The sequence below is a fragment of the Zonotrichia albicollis genome, chromosome 6, assembly GCF_047830755.1.
Source record: "Zonotrichia albicollis isolate bZonAlb1 chromosome 6, bZonAlb1.hap1, whole genome shotgun sequence".
NCBI lineage: Eukaryota > Metazoa > Chordata > Aves > Passeriformes > Passerellidae > Zonotrichia > Zonotrichia albicollis.
In genome coordinates, this window is record NC_133824.1 from 18668985 (window position 1) to 18689111 (window position 20127).

The window sequence follows — 20127 nt, forward strand, 5'->3', positions numbered from 1 at the left end:
GGGGCCGTTCCGCCATGTCGGGTGTGGGCAAAAAGCTTCGAAGGGCAGCGGCGCGTCGTGAAGGGTAGCGCGCATGCGCGGGGAGGTGGTGGCGGCGGGCTCTGCCGATGGAGTGGGAGCGGAGGCTGCGGGCCCGTCTGGCTGCGCGCCGCGCGCGTGAGTGCCCTGGGATCGGGAGCGGGCGGGGAAGCGCCCCGGGCCGTCTGCAGTCACCGGCGGGACCGGGCGGGGCACGGCCGGCGGGGTGAGCGTCGGCCTCTCCGGTGCTGCCTTGCTTCGCCCTGTCCGCACTGCCGCAGGGGCCGGGCGGGTCCCGCAGTTGCCCTGCGGAGAACCAAACTCCCGCTGTTCAGGGTCAAGGAGCGGTGAGGGCGGTGAGCGCTGGGCGCACGGCCCCGCCGCAGCCGCGCCTGGGAGTGCCTGACTCGCGGGGGAGCGCGGCCGGCGCAGGTGCGCAGCGGCGGCCCCGAGCCGGTCGGAGGGCAGCCCGCAGCTCGCGGCTGTGTCTGAGGCAGCGCTGCTGCTCTGCCAGGCAGCCTCGGCGAGCTGCTCCGTGAGCTACTGCACACCTGGCAGCGAATCGGTGTGTGCAGTCATTGAAAGAGAGATGTGCCCATACTCAACATACTTACGGGACGTATTCTTATGTAATTTATGTGATTGGTCTGTGCTCCGATCATTTCCACCTCATATTTGTGTTACCAAACATCACAACTAGATAAGCCCCAGTATTAACACTGTTATTCGAGCCCCTTTTTACATTAGAACTCTCTCTGGAGTACAGCGTGAACATTCTTTTCTATGTTAATCAGCCAAAAAGAGTGAACAAGAGCTAAAGGATGAAGAAATGGAATTGTTCACAAAATATTACATGGAATGGAAAGGAGGGAAAAAAAGTGACAATGTGTCATATGCAAACATACCACGATTTTACTACAGGGTAAGTGAAGTGTCCGGATAAACTTTTAACAAGAGGCTATTCTGTGTTACAACAAAAATTTATGCTCACTCACAGGGACCCTGCAGCTTCAGAAGCTAAAGTAGATTGAAGTCTGAGTGATGTGAATTGCTTAGTCTAATTTTTTGTTTTGTACAATTGTGAATTTCAGCAGTTTTAAATAAGTACTGAGAATCTTATCGGGGTCAGTGGAATATTTTGCTAATCAGTCTGCTTGGTACAGATACCAAGTTGTCTTTCAGAGGCACTTGAAGTTCTAAATAAATTTTGATGTACTGGTGTTACACGTGTGTAATGTTACATCTTCTATTTCCTGCTTAGACACGGTGGGATGCTGCCTCATGAAAATGGTGGGGCATTGCTCTTGCAGACTAGAGATGGATCTGTTGCTTGCATCATCCATCAGAAATGCTTGGTCCAGCAACCTAGTTGTGAGCATGAATCAGATTGGCATGGGAGCACTTGTTGACATCTTGGTATTGCTGGTACTCATCAGCGTGACTGCTCAGCTGCTGCCAAACCTCTCATGGTCACGTATTCCTTAGGGGCTCACACTTCTGCCAGTGCAGTTCTCAAGTACCTGTGTTTCAATTGATGGGTACGTGTGCAACTCTCCAAGTTCCAGTGGTGCTGTACAGTTTGGCATGTAAATATTGGCAGAACTTTCACACTAGGTGTTCTTTCATCTTATTTGTTGGCCAGACAAGTCCAGTAGACTTTCACTCTTTGGAGAGTCAGGCCTACCACAAAACAGAATGCTCTGTTTCTCCCAAGTAAAACACAGCAGTAAATGTCTTTTATGTGTGAGCCCTCATACCTAGCAACCTTGGGAAAGTGCTTACTCAATGGGTTATCTGGTGTTAGGTACTTCTCTCTCTCCTGTTAAAGATGTCCTGCTTTAGGTAAGTGCTTCATTATTGAGATGGTTTGAGGCAGTGAGCAAGTGATATCCCTTGTAGCAGAAGCAAGTTTGGTAGACTAACTATTTTCTGTCAAGTGAACAACTTCAATCAGTGTGTGACTCAAGACTACCTAAGAATACTTGCTGGATGTGTAGTTTTTGAATGGTCCTGTGCTGAAAATTAAAATGCCACAATGTTTGCAGTTGCCAGCTGAAGATGAAGTCTTGCTTCAGAAATTAAGAGAAGAATCTCGAGCTGTCTTTCTGCAAAGAAAAAGTAGAGAACTGTTGGATAATGAAGAGCTGCAGGTAGGAAAGTCATTTCTGTATGTCTTGTAATGGCTTCTGAATGGATTTAGATGATCTGCCTGCCTGCCCACAGAATCTTGTGGTAAGGTGCTCTGTATTTGGGCACACAGTATTTGGTAAAGCTGAAGTGCTGCCTAGCCTTGGGCTGGTAATGCCAGTGTGAAGCTTCCTTGTTATGATGTATGTGAGGACTAAATGGATGGCTTCCAGTTCTCCAGCACGTTGCAGTGATTTCTTGGTGGGCCCAGATGATAAAATAAGTTCTGTTTATATATCATTGAGAGAGACTCCTAAAATGGATTATTTTATTACACTGCAAAGACAAAAGGGGTGTGACCCTAGAAATGCTTGTGAAGGAGGGAGAGTGTGCATGTGGAGTGTGTGTGTGTATGTGTGTGTGTGTGTTTAGCAGCATTTAAGAGAGTGGAAGTAGCACACACTGACTTTTTTGGCTGAATGACCATGTGTCCTGATTTACTGAGAAACCCTTGCATCAAGCCCACATTTTTGCTGAGTTTCTTAAATGCTATATCTTAAGCACGTTGACATCTCTGGAGAGATATCTTCTTAACCAAATATAAATACCTTTTAAGAATCTATGGTTTCTACTGGACAAACATCAGACATCACCAATGATTGGGGAAGAAGCAATGATTAATTATGAGAACTTCTTGAAAGTTGGTGAAAAAGCTGGACCAAAATGCAAGTAAGGCTTTCTTCTCTTGCTCATTCTGACTAAACCTAAGTGCTACTGTAGCTTTCAGTTGCTAAAATAGATGGGAACAGTTTTAAGGTGAGAAAAAAATCATATCCATGTAGTTACTGATGAGCTGGTTCCTTTACATCCTTGCAAAGGTGTACTCTGCCTCTTGTAATAGAGGTGCCTAAAAGAATGGTAGTGCATCCTTTTGAAGAAAAGTTTTTATCAGCATGAACATTTTTAGGTGTTAGTGGTTATGTAAATTAACTGGAAATCGTGTCTCCAGTGGTATTGCCCAACCTTCCCTAATATCTGCTGATGCAGAATTTCCTACCAGATGTGCACAGCATGCAGTGAATGGTAGTTCTTTATCCTCCTTTTGGAGATGGCAGTTGTGCACATAGCTTTGTGATTGAAATTTGGGCAGAAGCCAGTTATTTGTCAGTACTGGCAATTTGTTTATGTGCATATTGTTGTAGAAGATTGGAAGCTACCAAGCACATTGTACTGAAGAGAAATTGAATAAAAGCTCTCTAAAGTTGTACCTCACTGAAAAGTCTCATGAGCAGAAGAGGTGGCTGCTTTTTATGTTGTTACTTGGTAGGATTCCACCTGATGAGTGCAATGTAGCATATTAACACATTCTGTGTTAAAACATTATTTTGCAGGATCTGTAAATGTCAAATACTATAACTGGATCTGTCAGTGCAGTGTAACCAGGTGTGTGTTTGTTTTGCAGGCAATTCTTTACAGCGAAGATCTTTGCTAAATTGCTCCATAATGATCCTTATGGGAGGATCTCTATCATGCAGTTCTTCAATTATGTCATGAGAAAAGGTTCGTGAGCACTTCTTCTGTGTTAGAAGTTGTTTCCTTTTAAGGCTTTTCCAGCTTTATTTGTTACTTGATGTTCCCTTCAACAGCAGTGAGATCTGTCCTTAACTACAAATGCTGTTTATTTTGAGGCTTGGGATGTTTTCCTTGTTACTAGAAGGTGGGAGTCAATCTTACCTCTGAAATCCACCTCTCCCCAGTCACAGATATGCTTGATCTGTTTGTAATACATACATGTCATTCTGATTTCCTTTATTCAGGCAATACTGTGAAGTGCAAAGCAATACAGTTCCATGGCAGGTGTGATCTCAACCACTGTGATCAGGCAGATAACTTTGTTTGCTGTTTGTATTTCTACATTGATATCTGTATTTTTTAACTGTGTGTCAGATATGTTAGTATGTTTCTGTGCTTGTCACTTACCATCCTTGCAGCTATTTTTTATTATAAATGGCCACTTGGGCTGAAAAATGCCTTTTTTTTTTCCTTTTTTTTTTAATATGCATTAGATGTTGTTTAAAAATACTGGGTTGGCTAGCAGAAAGGAAGATTGTCTCATTATCTTTTGCCCTGGCTACTGTGTTCTTAGCTCTGCTAAAGCAGATCTAAGAGAACAGCACCTTTCTCTGAGCAGCTCAGCCTGCCTAACTTAGTCTTGTAGTGCAGGGGATGAGAAATGTGTTGAGCAGGAAGCATGATGTGCAGGTGTGCACAATATCCAAGGAATGAGTAATAGACCCATTTCCAGCCACAAACCCAAAAGCTGCAGGATGGGAGACTTGTGGCAAAGTCTGTTAGGATTGTATGCATTTCAGAAAGGCCCACGCAGATGGACAGAGGTTTTTCAGGGCTTGTTTCACTCAGAAGTTTTGAGTCTTGTGTATTTAGGATGATGCCTTTCTTCTAAGCAAACAAATAGTAATTAAAAAAAAGCCACCACCACCAAATCATTTCACGTGTGATATATTTACCTTTAAACTTAAGCCAACAATGAAACAGCCTCGCTGTATAATGCCTGCTGTCTGACTCTCAGCACACCAGGAGAAACACTTACCTTGAGGAGTGAATGTTCTGAAGGACAGCTTATATTGCATAAGAGGAACTTTTGAGCTGTTTCTTCAGAAAATGGGAGTTAAATTTAATGTTAAGCATGTAAATAATAGTTTTTATTTATCTAATTTATACTGCATCACTGTTACAGTGCTTTGACAATGGCTTCAAGCACATTGTCCTGTAGATTTTCCAATTAATGTGCCTTCTCATTACAAAGACATTGTGTGATTCTAATTCTTGTCTTGTAACTCAGAACTGAGGGCCTGACCTTTGGCTGTAGCTGCAGTGTCTGGTGCTATACAAGGGATTGAGAAATCTATCTGTGTATGACATAGTGCAGGTGTTTAGTGCAGTGAAAATGCACTGCTGCACATTTCTCAGTCAGTGAGAGAGAACCAATCCATGATTCCATGTCACCAACTGTGTGTGCTTGCAGCCTGGAAAGCCTGGGCTGCATCAAAAGCAGCGTGGCCAGCAGGTCAGGGGAGATGGCTCTCCCTCTGTGCTCTGAGACTCTTGAGACCCCATCTGGAGTCAGCACAGAAGACATGTGAGCCTCTCCTGTGGCCACAGGCTGAGGGAGTTGGGGTTTCCAGCCTGGAGAAGAGAAGGCTTTGGGGGAGCCCTCATTGTGGACTTTCAGTACTTAAAGGGAGTGTATAAAATGGACAGAGTGACTTCTTAGCCAGGCAGTGAAAGGACAAGGAGAATACAATTTTGCAATAGGTAAGGATACAGTTTTATATTAAAAGAGACATTTAGAGTAGATGTTAGGAAGAAATACTTTACTCAGAGGGTGGTGAGGCACTGGAACAGATTGTCCAGAGAAACTGTGGATGCACCATCCCTGGAAGTGTTCAAGGCCAGGTTGGATGGGGCTTTGAGCAATCTGCTCTAGTGGGTGGCATCCCTGCCTGTGGCAGGGGGAGGTTGGAACTAGGTGATCTTTAAGGTTGCTTCTAATCCTAGCCATTCTATGATACACCAAATAAAATGTGGTGTCTGCTCAGCCATTTTTCACATCTAGTTATTATAAGGCAGTCGTGGCAATGGTGTATGTTTATATTATAAATAGTATATATTTATGAAGTGTATATTTATAGTATACTGCAAATGACTTAAAAATTTAGAGACTGAAACAGTGTTTCTGAGCAGTACATGACATGGCTTTGCTTAAGGCTCAGAAGAATGGGAAGAAGCACTTAAAATCCAGCTGTGCCTGGCCTCAAGAATAACATCAAATTTTGGCATAAACTCAAAAGCCCCATAGGTTTCTTGCATTGTAATTCTGTTTTCTGTTTCACAGTATGGCTTCATCAGACAAGAATAGGTCTCAGTTTATATGATGTGGCAGGACAAGGCTACCTCAGAGAATCAGTAAGTGAATTTTTGATAAAGTTAATGTCTCTCTTTAAATCAAATGACAGAGCATCAGAAAGATCCCAATTTTTTTCTAGCCTTGTCTTGTAAAAGCTTATATCATAACATAGATTTGGGGTGGGCACGTTTGGATAAATTGCAATTCACGTATTCAAGAGATGTTGTGGTGAGAGTGGTGCTGGCCTTTTAAACTTATGGGTAGTTTTCTGAAAAAAGGATTGTATCTACAAAGATTTTGTCATTAACACTAGATTACTAGATTTAGTAGGATATGATAAAAATCACAAATTATTCTTCAGTGAATTATTCTCCTTTCTAAAATGAGGTAAATATTATAAAGTAAATAAAAATGTCCTAGTTACCACTCATCTTAAAGAAAAAAGATTCATTGAAGAATATTAAGCAATGGGATAATCCAATCAGGAGTTATGCCCCTGATATTTGAAAAAGGTACAGTGGAATGCATTTATATTTATCTATAAATATTATGTACTTTGTTAAATTCTGATTCATTCATAGGTTGTTTCAGCCCTAGAATAACATGTGCATGGATGTGATCTGGGATTTCTTGCACATAGACAGAAGCTTTTTTACCTGCTTTCATGCTCTTTTCTGCATTGTTGCAGGACTGTATTTTTAACAAAATACACTTGAAAGCCAGGGAAGAATATAGCAAACATGGAACAATAATAATGTTCTATGCTTGTTTCCTTTTCTTAATTCTGCAGGATTTAGAAAACTATATTTTGGAACTCATCCCTACTTTGCCACAACTGGATGGCTTAGAAAAATCTTTTTACTCCTTTTATGTCTGCACAGCAGTTAGAAAATTCTTCTTCTTTCTGGATCCTCTCAGAACAGGTAGGTCTCTTAAAATGCTTCCACTGAAGCTACTTGTGTTTTCAAAGCAGTGTGTAGTTGTCCTGGTAGGCTTTTGTCCAGCATTGAAGGATATTCTCCACTGAAGACCATGACTCTTTATTGTAGTCTAATAATCTACTTTTACAACTACTGAATTTCTGTGTGATACCTATCAGCTGAGGTACTACAGAATTATCTCTCAAACACTGACAAATAAGATTCTGTTTCACCACAATGAGCCATTAGCAGTAGCTAATTTTTTAAGCATTTAGGGTGAATAGAAAACGCAGCAACCAAAAAAACTGCTTGTCAGAACATCCACAGAGCTGTGGAAATGCTCAGGATGGTTAGAGGGAAGTGCTTTGCCTGTGATTAAATCTGTGTGCACTGTGTAGACCCACTAGAAGAGGTGTGCAGCTAGGTCTGATAATGCTTGTTACAAGTGTAGCTCCCTCCTAGGTCCTCGATTGAAGTCACAAACTGCATGTGTTTCCAAGGGCCAGCTGTGCCCCTTGTAAAGGTCAGGACTGTGTGGGCAGCAGCCTCTGGCAGAGGTAATTGCACACGTTCTAAGTGCCATTATTGTGCACAGCTGTTAGCACAGTGTCTGTGCACCAGTCAGAGCTGCACCAGCACAAATGCATTCTGCTGCCTTAGCTTTTTGTCACAGCTGGAGTTCTGGAGGTGTAAGAATACTGTGTCACTTAGGAGATTACTGTTTCATCAAATGTTTTAAGCATGCTTGCTTTGCATTTTTATTTTACATTTTGAGTAGTTGATATTGAACATTCACATTTATTTTAATCTAGTTTTCTGGCATTTAAAGCTTCAGGATAGCTCCTGCCAACATCAGCAGTTTTGTCCAAATATTTTAAAAGGTATTTTATTTTATCTCTGAAATTAGAGCCTTAACCTTGATGTTAGACATGGGTTTTGTTTAGCTTTTGTTCCTTAAAAAGGCATCTTTTTCTGCTCCAAATAATTCTTTCTTAAGTAGAACCTAGATGAGAGTAGTCAAATGGATGTGGTGGCTGAGCAACTGTTAAAATGTATTTTCTTTTCCTTGCTGCAGGGAAGATAAAGATACAGGATATCTTAGCTTGCAGCTTCCTGGATGATTTACTGGAGGTAAAAGTCTCTAACATATACTGTTGCATTTTAATTTACTTTTTCTGAATTCTAACTTTATGTTTCACTTAGTTAAGGGATGAAGAACTTTCTAAAGAAAGTCAGGAAACAAATTGGTTTTCTGCTCCTTCTGCATTAAGAGTTTATGGTAGGTTCCTTTATATGCCAGCACTTTTCTTCTCCTCTTTCTTGTATGACTTAGACACATTATTACTGCTGTTTTTCCTCTGCTTTTGTCATGTTAAATCCTCCTGCTAACTTGTCTTTTCAAATCCTCTGTTCACCCTTTCAGTTTATCTTCCTGACTTTCTTTATAATTTTGGTTCTCTGCTGTTGCTCTTTATCAAAATCTGTCACTTTGTTGCACAAGGAACAAGATTCCTCTGTAACCTTCTCTTCTGGCTCTGTTCATGCCTTTGCATCCTCTTCAGCTCTTTTTTAATGCTTACAGCATATTTCTATAAAGTAATATGCTCTTAGCCTTCTGCTCCTCTCTCAGTATCCACAGCTATTCACTTACATTAGAACTGCTAACACCTCATTATGGAAATCCACTTCTCTCCCTCCATGTTCTGTACTTATTTCTGATGCTTAATGAATATTATTGTGAATCTAGTAAATTCTCACTTAACTACATTAATTTTATTATGGAAATTGGAAAATTTAGCATTTCATTGTCTATTTTTCTCTGTTGAAAGAATTCTTTTCTGATAGAGGTATATTATGGTTGGCTTTTTTTATCTCCTTGCTAGGTCAGTACTTAAACCTTGATAAAGATCACAATGGCATGCTCAGCAAAGAAGAGCTGTCCCGGTATGGAACAGGGACTCTGACCAACATATTCTTGGATCGTGTTTTTCAGGAATGCTTAACTTATGATGGTGAAATGGTAATTGCATGTTTGCCCTTTGTCCACAGCATAACATCTTTGGCTTATTGAGTTGAGAAATGTCTAATAGTCAGTATCTTTAAAGAGTAGCTTGAGGTGAAGGAACTTGTTTATCATTGTGCACTCAAATGATCATGCAATATATTGGCAAGTTAATTTTCTTAACAGCAAGGTGATTGTAGTGTGGCCTAAAAAAACTTGCTTGTTTGAAAAAGCAGAGGTGATAGAGAATCCAGACAGCCTAGGATAAAGCCACTTGTAGATTGAGTTACAAAAGTGCCTGTTGAAAAAATGTATAGATCCAGCAATACTTTCTAGTTATATGTAATGCTTTAAAGAGAAGCAAAGACAAGTGGCACACTTGAGATTAGTGCAAGTTAGCTAAGCTGTCAACTTTTTCATGAAGACAACTATGTTTTTCATCTTAAGCTTTCCATAGCTATGAACAATGAGAAGTCTAACTAATTTAAACACCTATATCTATATTGTTTGAAGCTTTACTTAGTGTTCAGCCACAATTCTTGTCTGCATTCAGATGACTGGAATGTGAAGTGATAAGTTACAAATTCACCATACAGCCCTTTTGCCCCCTGTGCAGTTTTTTTGTTAGAATCACATAATCCCTGAGGTCATGAGGGGTCCTCTTGGTTGTCCTGTTATGGGTTTGTACCAGTGAGTTCATCTCTCTTGTATGGGGGAGGCCAGGCCAGGGCCCAGTGCCTGGATGTAGCACCAGCAGTGCTGAGTAGAGAAGGATCCCCTTCCTCAGCTTGCCACCAAAGCATTTCCTGGTGCAGCTGAGGGTGCTGGCAGCAGCCTTTGCTGCAGGGGCTGTTGCAAAGCTGCTTCCTGACAGTCAGCCCCCAGCTCTGCAGGTACAGGGGGTTATTCCTGCCCACATGCAGCAGTTTGCACTCCCTCTGTTGAACTCAGTGAGGCTCCTGGTAGCCCATTTTTCCAGGCTGTCTCTGAATGACAGCACAACTCCCTGGTGTTACAGGTAAACAGGGTAATTATAATACACATGGGGCTGGAGGAGTTCTGTCCTTGTCACAGCTGTGTCTTCATTGGGAAACCAAGAATCCATACTAATGAAAAAAGAAAGTGTGATACTTATTTGGAACATTAACTAATGTTTCTTGCATGTAATTTGCCAGACCACTGACTCTGGTTTAAGGATTATGTAATTGGCCATATAGTTCATTATTTGGTACCAGCAGGCTTACTGCCGCCAGACATTTAATCTATGATAATGAAAACATTTTATATGTTTTTTCTTCATTCGTTGGGTATATTCAGCAGTTTAAATATATAGTAAACATTGTTTAAAAACATATATATGGCATGTTTCATTTGGATTTATGCTTGGAATGCTATTCTGCCACTAAAATGGCAGGATTTCCTGTTATAGCAGACATTAAAAACTAACTTTTCTGTGCACATTAGTGGTAGCAGCCATTTTCTATTTCATGTTGTCTTTTTCAGAAAATAAACTGATCCCCTAGAATGAAATAGCTGCCAATTATAGAGGTCCTGCTTGCAAAATCAATTTAGAAAGAAGACTGTAATAAACATGATTGTATCTACTTCTAGGACTATAAAACCTACCTGGACTTTGTGCTTGCGTTAGAAAACAGAAAGGAGCCTGCAGCTCTGCAATATATTTTCAAACTGCTTGATATAGAGAACAAAGGACACCTGAATGTCTTTTCCCTTAATTATTTCTTTAGGGTAAGTCTCTTTATAAGTAGGCCATTTTCTGTGTTTATAGTGTTACAGCCTATGTGCTTCTGCATGCAGATCTGCAGGAAATCACTTTAAATTACCAATAGCCACAGGCAGGCTAGTAATGATTTCTAAGAAGATTTAATTTTTTTTTTTAAGACTAAAATTGGAAAGATTTCAAAAGGTATTTTCAGTAGTTTATCTGCAGTTGAAATTAACTGGTTTGATTTTGAGTAGGAAAACTATTTTCTATTGATTTGGGGTGGGTTTTTTTTTAAATTGAAAATTGTCCTAAGATTATGTGATGATTACCTGTTAAAATCTTTTATGATAGTTCTAATTGATTATTGCCCATGGTTTTAATTTCAACTGTAATACTGAAATTCACTAAAAGAGATGAAGATAATGAAATTTATTGATAGGCCTATACAGCTGGGGGATTTTTTCATTCAGTGCTTTGCTTGCAAAACGCTTACTGCATTTTTCATAGTCTGCATTTGTACTTGTTGCTTCTAAAATAGATTTAAACTAAGCCTAATTTTTTTTTAGTTGCTGTTAATTTTCACTTAAGATTGTCAAATCTTTCTCCAAACTGGGGTTTGTGTGTGATGGCTTTTGTTGTTTTGCATTTTTTTTTCTTCTGACTAGTGGTGATTTTGGTTGGGAAAGGGGGCAGGTGTTTTTTTATTCCATCTTGTTTTTCTCATCGATACCTGAGATATCTTGGGAAGTGCTCTGCAGTAAAACAGTATTTTTGCTGTGGATGGTTCCAGCTGAGTTATGAGCTTGATGCTTTATTCATGTGCAGGATTCCCTCAGTAGTATCTATTCAGACACAGGGACAAACACTCCAAATTTTGTTATATGGATCTTTGTATTATAAAATAATAATGTCCTGTGCTTAGCTGTCTGCTTGAAGGATGAAGAACAAGGAAGAGATTTCACAGAGTCAGTAAAGCATTCAGCTCAAGGCAGGATCCTATACACACCTTATTTCTGTGTTGTAACGAGTCTCCTTTGGGACATGGCACATTTGAAGTTTTCCTTGAAATCTGAACAGTTCCTCTTGGCTCTGTGAATGATTGATTGCTTTTCTGCCAGCATTAAGTGTCAGTAGGTCTGCACCTACAGAGGCTGTGCAGCTTGTGCTAGTGAAACAGTTTGGTTTGCAGGTGTAGGTTTGGTGATGCAGATGTTTAAATAGTACCACATTAAAATAATTGAGGTGTCTTTCTGCTCATTGGTCATTTTCTTTCTCTCTTTCCTTAGCCTGTAATTCATACTGTGTCAGAAATGGAACCCTATGGTTCAAGTGTATTAATATCTTAAGTTTTGAGTGTTGAGGGTTAATATGCAAATTGCTGAAACACTGGTCATAATAAAAGTGAGATTCATATCATATTCATTAAGAACTCTGAACTTAAAGATGTGTATCATTGATAGTGCCTTAACTCACCCTTGCCTCACATATGGAAGAAAAATTATTGCAAGCTGTACCATGAATGCTTTGTTAGAGGGCAATACAGCTTAAAATGCAGAAGCATTTAATAACTCTTGTACGGTGTCAGTATAATACTGCACTAGCCATTCCTAACTTCTCTTTTTTCTAGGCCATTCAGGAACAAATGAAAATTCATGGACAAGAACCAGTTTCTTTTCAGGATGTCAAGGTTAGCTTTACCAAATGGACTACTGTGTAAAATCTGTGAATAAGCATTTAATAATTTAATTGTGTTACATTATAATTTCTAGGTTGCTGTATGTTTACTTGGAGATTACTAGAAATGAGCTGACTTGTCCTGCTCATAGATTTGAAAATGCCTTTCTAGTCAGCAGTTGCTCTGTAAAGTAGTAACTGGTGTGTTCTAGTAGCTTCCTTAGTAATAGACAAATTACCTGTTAAATACATGTTGCTGTTTCTTACACTTGAAAGTACTTGCTAAGTCCATTTTACAGTTCGGGGGATCATTCCTTGGGGGACAGGTGCAGACTGGTGGCTGAAACAAGCAGCCTATAAAACTGATTACTGCCTAATGCTTATTTAGTTTCAGTACTTTAAAAAAAAGTACAAGAGCTTGTACAAAACTTAGCTCGTACGAATGAACTGAGATTCATTTTGCCACTTTGAGGCTGAAGCCTCCCCAGAAAAGCAAATTTTTATTTGAGATGTGGGAGCTGAGGACACTGCTCTGAACTGTAGCCAGTCAGTCAGTGTGCTTTGTGTCTTAAATGCTTTGGGGCTTAACAGCTGCTTTTTGTGAATTGGTGTGGGTGGCACTAGTTGCCCAAAGATCATTCTGTATAGGGTATGAAATAGCCATTATTCTGCTCATTAATGTGTGGGGCTTTTCTCCCAATTTTGACTTGTCTTTCATAGGATGAAATCTTTGATATGGTGAAGCCTAAGGACCCTTACAAAATCTCCCTTCAAGACTTGATCAATAGCAGTCAAGGAGACACTGTTACCAGCATTCTGATTGATCTCAATGGGTTCTGGACCTACGAGAACAGAGAGGTCCTTGTGGCCAGCGACAGTGACAGCGCTGCTGACGGTGACGAAACGTGACTGCCAGTGGGAGCAGACTGTATCCACAGAGATCTCCATCTGATGGGCCAACTGCTGGAAGCTGGAAATGTTCATTATCTGAATTAATTCCTCTTCCATTTTACTTCTCTCCCTTCCTCCTCTGCTCCACATATGATATAAAATGTGGTACATAAACAAATCACAAATCTAATTTCTGAAACCAAAAAAGCAAGTGCTGTTTAAGGGCAAAAAGAACCTTTTTTTTAAATAAATATTTTTGAATTTTTTTCATGTGTACCAAGCCCTGTTCTTATTTAAATACCTTATTCTACATGTGAATTTAACCTGAAAGTAAGAATGTGGTTCTTGGTATCTTCAGCACTGGCCTGAATCCACTCACCCATCCCAAGCCTCCCTCTCCATCCTGCATGGCTTCCTCTAATGACAGCACTGTTGAGCATTCTGTTGTGAAGGCAAAAGTTTTCAGTAAGAAGGAAAGAACTGAGGCCTTTTTCTTCTATGCATGACCAGCTTTAAAACAGGGAGGATAAGTAAATTATTGAAGTGGATAGTTACCTAATTTTAGGAGGTTCATTGACAGAAATAAAACTGCACTAGCTTTAGATCTAGTTAAAACTACTCCAAACACCTGTACACAGGCTTTCACCAAGTTAACCTCCTGTGCAAGTATTTTATGTAATCTATCTTAATCGTACAACTGAGCTACAGCAGTAGCAGTTACAGCTGTGAAACTCTCTTAATCCTTAAGTAAGCCACAGAAATGTTTCAGCTTTCAGACAGAATTACAATAGCTCCAGGCCAGAAGTGTTTACAATCCTGCATTATTTATTAGTTTGAGGTAGTGCTGAACACATGAGAGTCTAAGGAACGGGTAGGAGTAAAATGATATTTTGAAATCTGGTGCCTGAGTATTCCACCAGGATGTGTGACTTAGTAAAGATGGAAACACTAACCAGGCACACACACCTGTGCACAGGCATAAAGTTTCAAAGACCACACAGTTTTAAAGGAAAATCCATAGCCAACTTCCAGTTCAAAAATTATATTAAATATAAAATAACCAATTAATGCATTTACAGAAAAATTAAACCAATATGAAAGTTACCACTTTCATACAGTTTGCAAAAAAGGAAAGATTAAGTTAAGGCACAGTGAGTAATACAGTATTTCATACAAAGAAGGCAGTGAGAGCATTTGTTATGCAACAAATAGTAGGGAAAGGAAGTAAAAAAAAAAAACATACTGACATTAATTTATTGGAAGAAAAGCAAAGTCTCCTTCAGCTGTCAAAGTATTACTCAAGCTATCTGATGTTTTCTTTCTTTGATGCTATATGAACTAACAAGCTGGTTTTCTGTGTATTCCCTTGGTGATCAATCAAGCTCTCCCTTGCAGACATCCAGGGCAAAGGAGTGATTTTACACTGTGGTCAGCACCCTCTGTCTTACAATTCAGAAAAGGCAAAGGATGGAGTATCAAAGCAGATGGACTACAGCTGATGATTGAATCTTCCTCCTCAGATTTTCTGTAGTACTGGAGAGCTACAGACAGATGAGAGGAAGCATTTGTGCTGTACAGGACATTAGTTCAGGCAGAGGGTCATCTGAAATACATGATTAATTCCAGAAACTAAGAGCCAAGGTACCTGGCCTGTGGTGTTACATCAGGCTCCTCAGTTGGCACTGGGAGCAAGGCCAGGGACATGTCATGATACCCAGCAACCCAATTTCATTAAGGACTATTTTAAACTTTTTTTTATAAATCTCAAAGACAGAAGTAATGTTCTACATGGTAAATAGTGCAGGTTCTCTGCTCCTTTACCTACAACAGCTGTCCACAGAAAATGACTGAGGCAATGACACCTGATTGTTGCAAAGTAAACTATTCACCTTTTACAAGCTACAGGTACAGTCACTGCAGTAAAACAGCTTAATTGGTATTAGATGTGGAGCTGCACTTCATTTAGACAAAAATAAAAATTTCTGGTTTTGTAAGTGCAGTATCACAACACATATTTATTTAAGAGAAGGAAAGAGTCCTAAGTTTGGTTTTGTTGTTTCTAGTTATGTATGTGTTCTGTGCTAATAGGATGAAAATTATCTGCAGTGGCACATCCCTTACTGGCAATTTAACATTCAACACACAATTTCTTTAGGTTACTCAAGTACACAGACTTGTGTAATCAATGTCCAAAAAGGTTCATAGTTCTAGACTGGTACTACATAGAGTGTACCATGTACTTCATATCATTTAGCAAGACTTTAGTTTCTTTTTCAGACCACTGAGAGCATGCATTCAAGCACATGGGTCTCTTAATTCTTGGGCTTGAGAACATCCTAGACTGATGTTAGTTCTGAACTTTGCTACAACAGCACTGGATGGAGCAGCTGAGCACTATTGGCCTCCAAGAATGCTGGTACTTGTTAGTAAGTTCTTAAGGACGCTTATAGCCTCCTGGAAAGTTGGGATTTTTTTTACTTAATTAACAAAGAGTCAGTGGACCCTTTAATTAACATTAAATCTAACATTATTCTTTTGTGTTAACAACAGAAAAAATACATGCATACAACAGTGACAATAAATAGGGGGAATAAGACTATTATAATTACCTTTGAGTTACAGGATATTAATTCCTATTAATCTATTCATAGAGAGCCAAGTTGCAAACAATGTGCAAATCAGGTTTTCAGAAGTAGGAAACAGCACTGCCTCTGCAATTCACAGGTGTTAGAGACACAGCAATTCAAAGAAAAGACATTTCTACTTACTTTACACAGAAATCAGCTCACACATTCAATTTTAGACCAAATGTTTGTAGTGCAATTTTCATTTTAACTGAAGTGCCAATTTGGCAGAATGCCTCAGCCTTTATTAGGCAGACTGGCTGAACAGACATTGCCTAGCTCTCTCCTGATCAATAAGAATGGTAGGAGTTGTATTTCACTGAACAAGCATGATCCTATTTTTCCTGTTTATAGGCAGATTGTGACACCTGACAGTTCTTATTTCCTACATTATACAGAGCTTTACACTTAAGGAGGGACAGGAACTACATCTTGGTTATTTTCCGCAGTGGGTGGGCAATCTCCCTCACTTTCAAAGTTTACATTCACAAATGAAGAGCATGCTGTTGCTCCAGGCTGGTCTGTCTGGACAGGAGCCTCAGCTTGTGGCTTGTTCTGCTGTTCCTGATGCTGCCTTTCTGCTTCTTCTGACATCTTGTTTTCCTGTTCCTCCTCTTCTGCCTAGAAAGAGACAACCAGATTCATATGCTACTATTTACCACTTAGATTAAGTCTTTCCATAAGAGCATAATAGTTACAAGGTAAGGACATTTGTTGCACTAGAAAACAGTCACTAGTTGATCATAAGATAAGATACATTCCAGAATTCCACTCCCATTATGGAAAAAAAAAATCCCCAAAAGTGAAGGATTAAACTGTGTTAAACACAGAAAAAAGACACATATCTAAATAAGCAGTTTTAGTTAACAGCAATAGTGATAGGTCTACCTCCTTCAAAGTTTTTTCAGCTCTCAATTAAAAAAAAAACTAATAAAGCCTTAAATATGTTTTCAATCTCTTCTAAAGGAAGATTATAAGGGTTAGGTTATTTTGCCCAAAGCACTGGCTATTTATCAGTATTGCCCCTTTATGCTTGAGAACAAACAGTAACCTCGTGTTCAATTTACCCTTGAGACTGTGTTGAACAAGTTTTAGAGTTGGAAAGCGTATTGCTAGCAGCAATACCCCTTTTTCAGTGTTCAGCAGCTGTCCATCCAACTTTCTCAGTGTTGACTTAAAGAATGCATGGTACAAGAGAAACAGAGCAGAGGTCAGCACCCACCCGTTTCTAAGACTGATGAGCTGGAGAGAAAAGGCTGATGGATAAGAAAGCATTAATCATGCATCAAATGAAAACTGGAGGCAAGCTGAAATTGAGGGTCTAAAGCTTCATTTTAATGCTAGAATACAAATTTTATTTTTTAGAGTACCAGGAAAGACAAGTTGGGAGAGAAGGAGTGCAAGAACCCTAGGTCCCACACATACCTCTCTCTTCATTCTGTAATACTCATCAATGGCATATTGGTATTTTGGTGTGCTTATTCCCAGAACCGATGCAATCTTTTCCCCCAGGAAATCACACACTAAAAAATAAAGGGAGGTTTACACAGGATTAGTATCTAGAAGAGAATTCTTGTACGTTTTAGTATAAAAATTATCACCATCTTTCCTGAATGGTTTTCTCTAGTCCTACTTCACTCACAAAATACCACAAAAACCTGTGAGGTTAATGTCCTTATAGGTAATTATTAGCTGAATATACTAATAATTGCTCTTTAGGATAAAGAATGAACAAAAGAAGAAGAACATGAAATTCAGTGAAAATATATATGGTGATAGGGTTTGAATTCTTCTAATTTCAGCTTTGGATCTAAGTTTGTTTTGCTAGGAACCAGTTAAAGGGTAAGCCTTGAGCTGAACTGAAACTGAAAATTAAGGTTAGACAAAAGCACATGGGTACCAGCTGTACTGGCAGTTCAATCTGGTGGCACTAGCAAACAGACAGGATTTACTGACACAAGCATACCTCAAGTCAGTTTTAACAATGTTCTGTGTTGCATACTAACAGATTAATAAAATGTTTGTTTCAGTTGTCTCAATTTTCAAGCTGTAGGCTACATTCAGTGCTACTTTGCTAAAATAAATAGGGCACAGTCAGAAGTATGGAGCAGAGGTAAGCTTGTCAGTCTCTTTACCATGGTGAAGGCTGCAGATAACACTGGTCGAGTAAAGGCAAGCAAGAAGTCAAATATTCTGCACTTCAAATTGTAAATCTGCCCCAAGGATGCAAATGACTTAGTCATCTTAGGGAAAAAACCAGAAGTCAGTCACTGACTGCTTCAATGAACATTCAGAAAAATGAACTCTATAGATATCCTGGCATCCTGAGTGCTGTGCAAAACACCAGTTCAAATTACAGAGGTAGGAGCCAAAACTGAAATGCAAAGAAGAAAGGACTGATCTTCAAATTCATAAAGGACTTCTAAAATAAGGAAAAGCAGTATCTACCCTTGCATATGAAGAACAGATGCATCAAGGAATATAATTACACTGTACATTAGAGAAAAGACATTTCTAAAAATAAGGATAGGTTAACTAATACAACAGTCTGCCAAAAAATATAAAAATATTCAAAATTATATGTACAATGACAGAAACTCCAAAATAATTGTGGAAGAAACCCAATAAAGATACTTTACCTTGGAAAGAACACAGACTCTGACAAGCATTTTTAAAACTTGGCAAAATTTTAAGAGATCCATGAGTCAAACAAATGTCTGTGCAGCAGCCTTGACAACAGTCCTGTTTATTTTGTAACCTCAGAAGTTCACAGTATGGCATGCAACCAGATATGTTCTTGGGATACATTCTCATTGTCTTCAGAAAAACTGTCAGTTTAGTTACACCAGCCAGCATTCTTTACAGGTAACATCACACAAAATGGTTCCATACAAAATCTAATAGAAAACTGATTTGTTCCCTTGCCAACATCTATCTATCTCCATATGAAGAAAAAGGGGGGGAAAGTGTTCGTCAAAAGAGTACTTTCTGTTCATTTTTCCATGCAAGAATTGTTTATTAAAAGTAAACAAAATAAATCTATAAATGCCTAAGGCAGGAGAGTACAACTCCACAGATTAAATACAGTTCAATTCATACTTCTGAAAAAGCAACAAGTAGAAACCAAAGATAATTTACAGTCTGTCAACATGACTTTGTGACTTTCAGTATTCCCCTTCTGATTTACCCAAGAATTAAATAAAGCAATACCTGATAAGGTGGATGTGGCAACTCGCAGCATGTGAAACCACAAGTAGGGCCCCCATGTGAGTGTTGTCTGCAGGAACAAGAGCAGTGTGAGTACGCACAGCTGTGTGGCCACAGCACAAAACAACACATGCAGAACTGAAAACGGCTGGAGAAGAAAGACCTGCAATGTTTTCTGTTTTCCAGCTACTAGCATGTTTTTGTTTTAAAATAAGTATAGACCAGACAAGTGAAGCAAAGTATCACCATAAGATATAACCATGGTTTACCTCTGGGAAAATTTCTTTCACTGCTTTTTGTTTCCTGCTTCCAGACTTGGGAAATGACAAGCAGCCAACTAAATTCTCGGCTAGAAAAAGCTTTCCACAACTTTCTGCATTCCATCAGGCCAAGAGGAGAAGTGAGGTAACAAAGTAGTCCCTCATTACAATAATGAGTGAACTGCAAAAGACTGTTTAAAATCAAACCAATCCTTCAAACGTCTGAGGAAGAGGCTGCCTTAAAACATTTACAACCAAACAGGAATTATCCCTTGAAATCACACCTGGAAAAGAAAGCCAGGAGCCCTGAGTGGGGGGGAGTTACAGCAGGTCTGAGGGAGCGATGGAGCCAAGCAAAGCAAAGCCAAGCAAAGTGAACCACGAGGAACACAATGGGAATAAACAGGGCTCAGCTGGGGCCACCTCAAACATTTGCATGTGAGTGAGGAAGTTTCTGTGAGGAGCCTGCACACCAGGGCACACAACATGGGACACAAACATGAGGAACTGGAGACCTGTGTGCAGCTGCAGGGGTAGGATCTCATCAGGATCCCAGGGATGCAGGGAATGCACCGAGTGCTGCTGTGGAGGGATACAGGCTGCTCAGGAAGGGCTGGCCAGGAAGACAAAGAAAAGGAACTGCTCTTTGCACGACTGCAACAGCAAAAATACGGGAGCCTCCACATGAACTGATACAAAGATACATACACAGTAAATTAAAGATTTATAATTAAATTAATTATAAAATAA

General features: G+C 39.6%; 2 protein-coding genes across 2 annotated transcripts in view; one reads left to right on the top strand and one right to left on the bottom strand.

The window, feature by feature from the left end:
- The first annotated feature begins 58 nt into the window (after positions 1-58).
- Positions 59-14577, top strand: PPP2R3C (protein phosphatase 2 regulatory subunit B''gamma). Its single transcript, XM_074542686.1, is given in 14 exon segments — positions 59-99; positions 101-156; positions 813-940; positions 2064-2168; positions 2762-2874; positions 3608-3705; positions 6062-6132; positions 6864-6996; positions 8069-8124; positions 8197-8272; positions 8877-9013; positions 10607-10744; positions 12349-12408; positions 13116-14577. Coding segments are annotated over 14 exon segments (1386 nt in total). The 5' UTR covers positions 59-73; the 3' UTR covers positions 13305-14577.
- The window catches only part of LOC102061252 (signal recognition particle subunit SRP54), a 34857-nt gene continuing 29042 nt past the window's right edge, over positions 14313-20127 (bottom strand). The window contains exons 16-17 of the mRNA XM_074542684.1: positions 17336-17433; positions 14313-16531 (exon numbers count right to left, since the gene is read on the bottom strand). Coding sequence (XP_074398785.1) covers positions 16319-16531; positions 17336-17433 — 311 coding nt within the window. The 3' untranslated portion in view covers positions 14313-16318. The remainder of the gene's footprint in view (positions 16532-17335; positions 17434-20127) is intronic.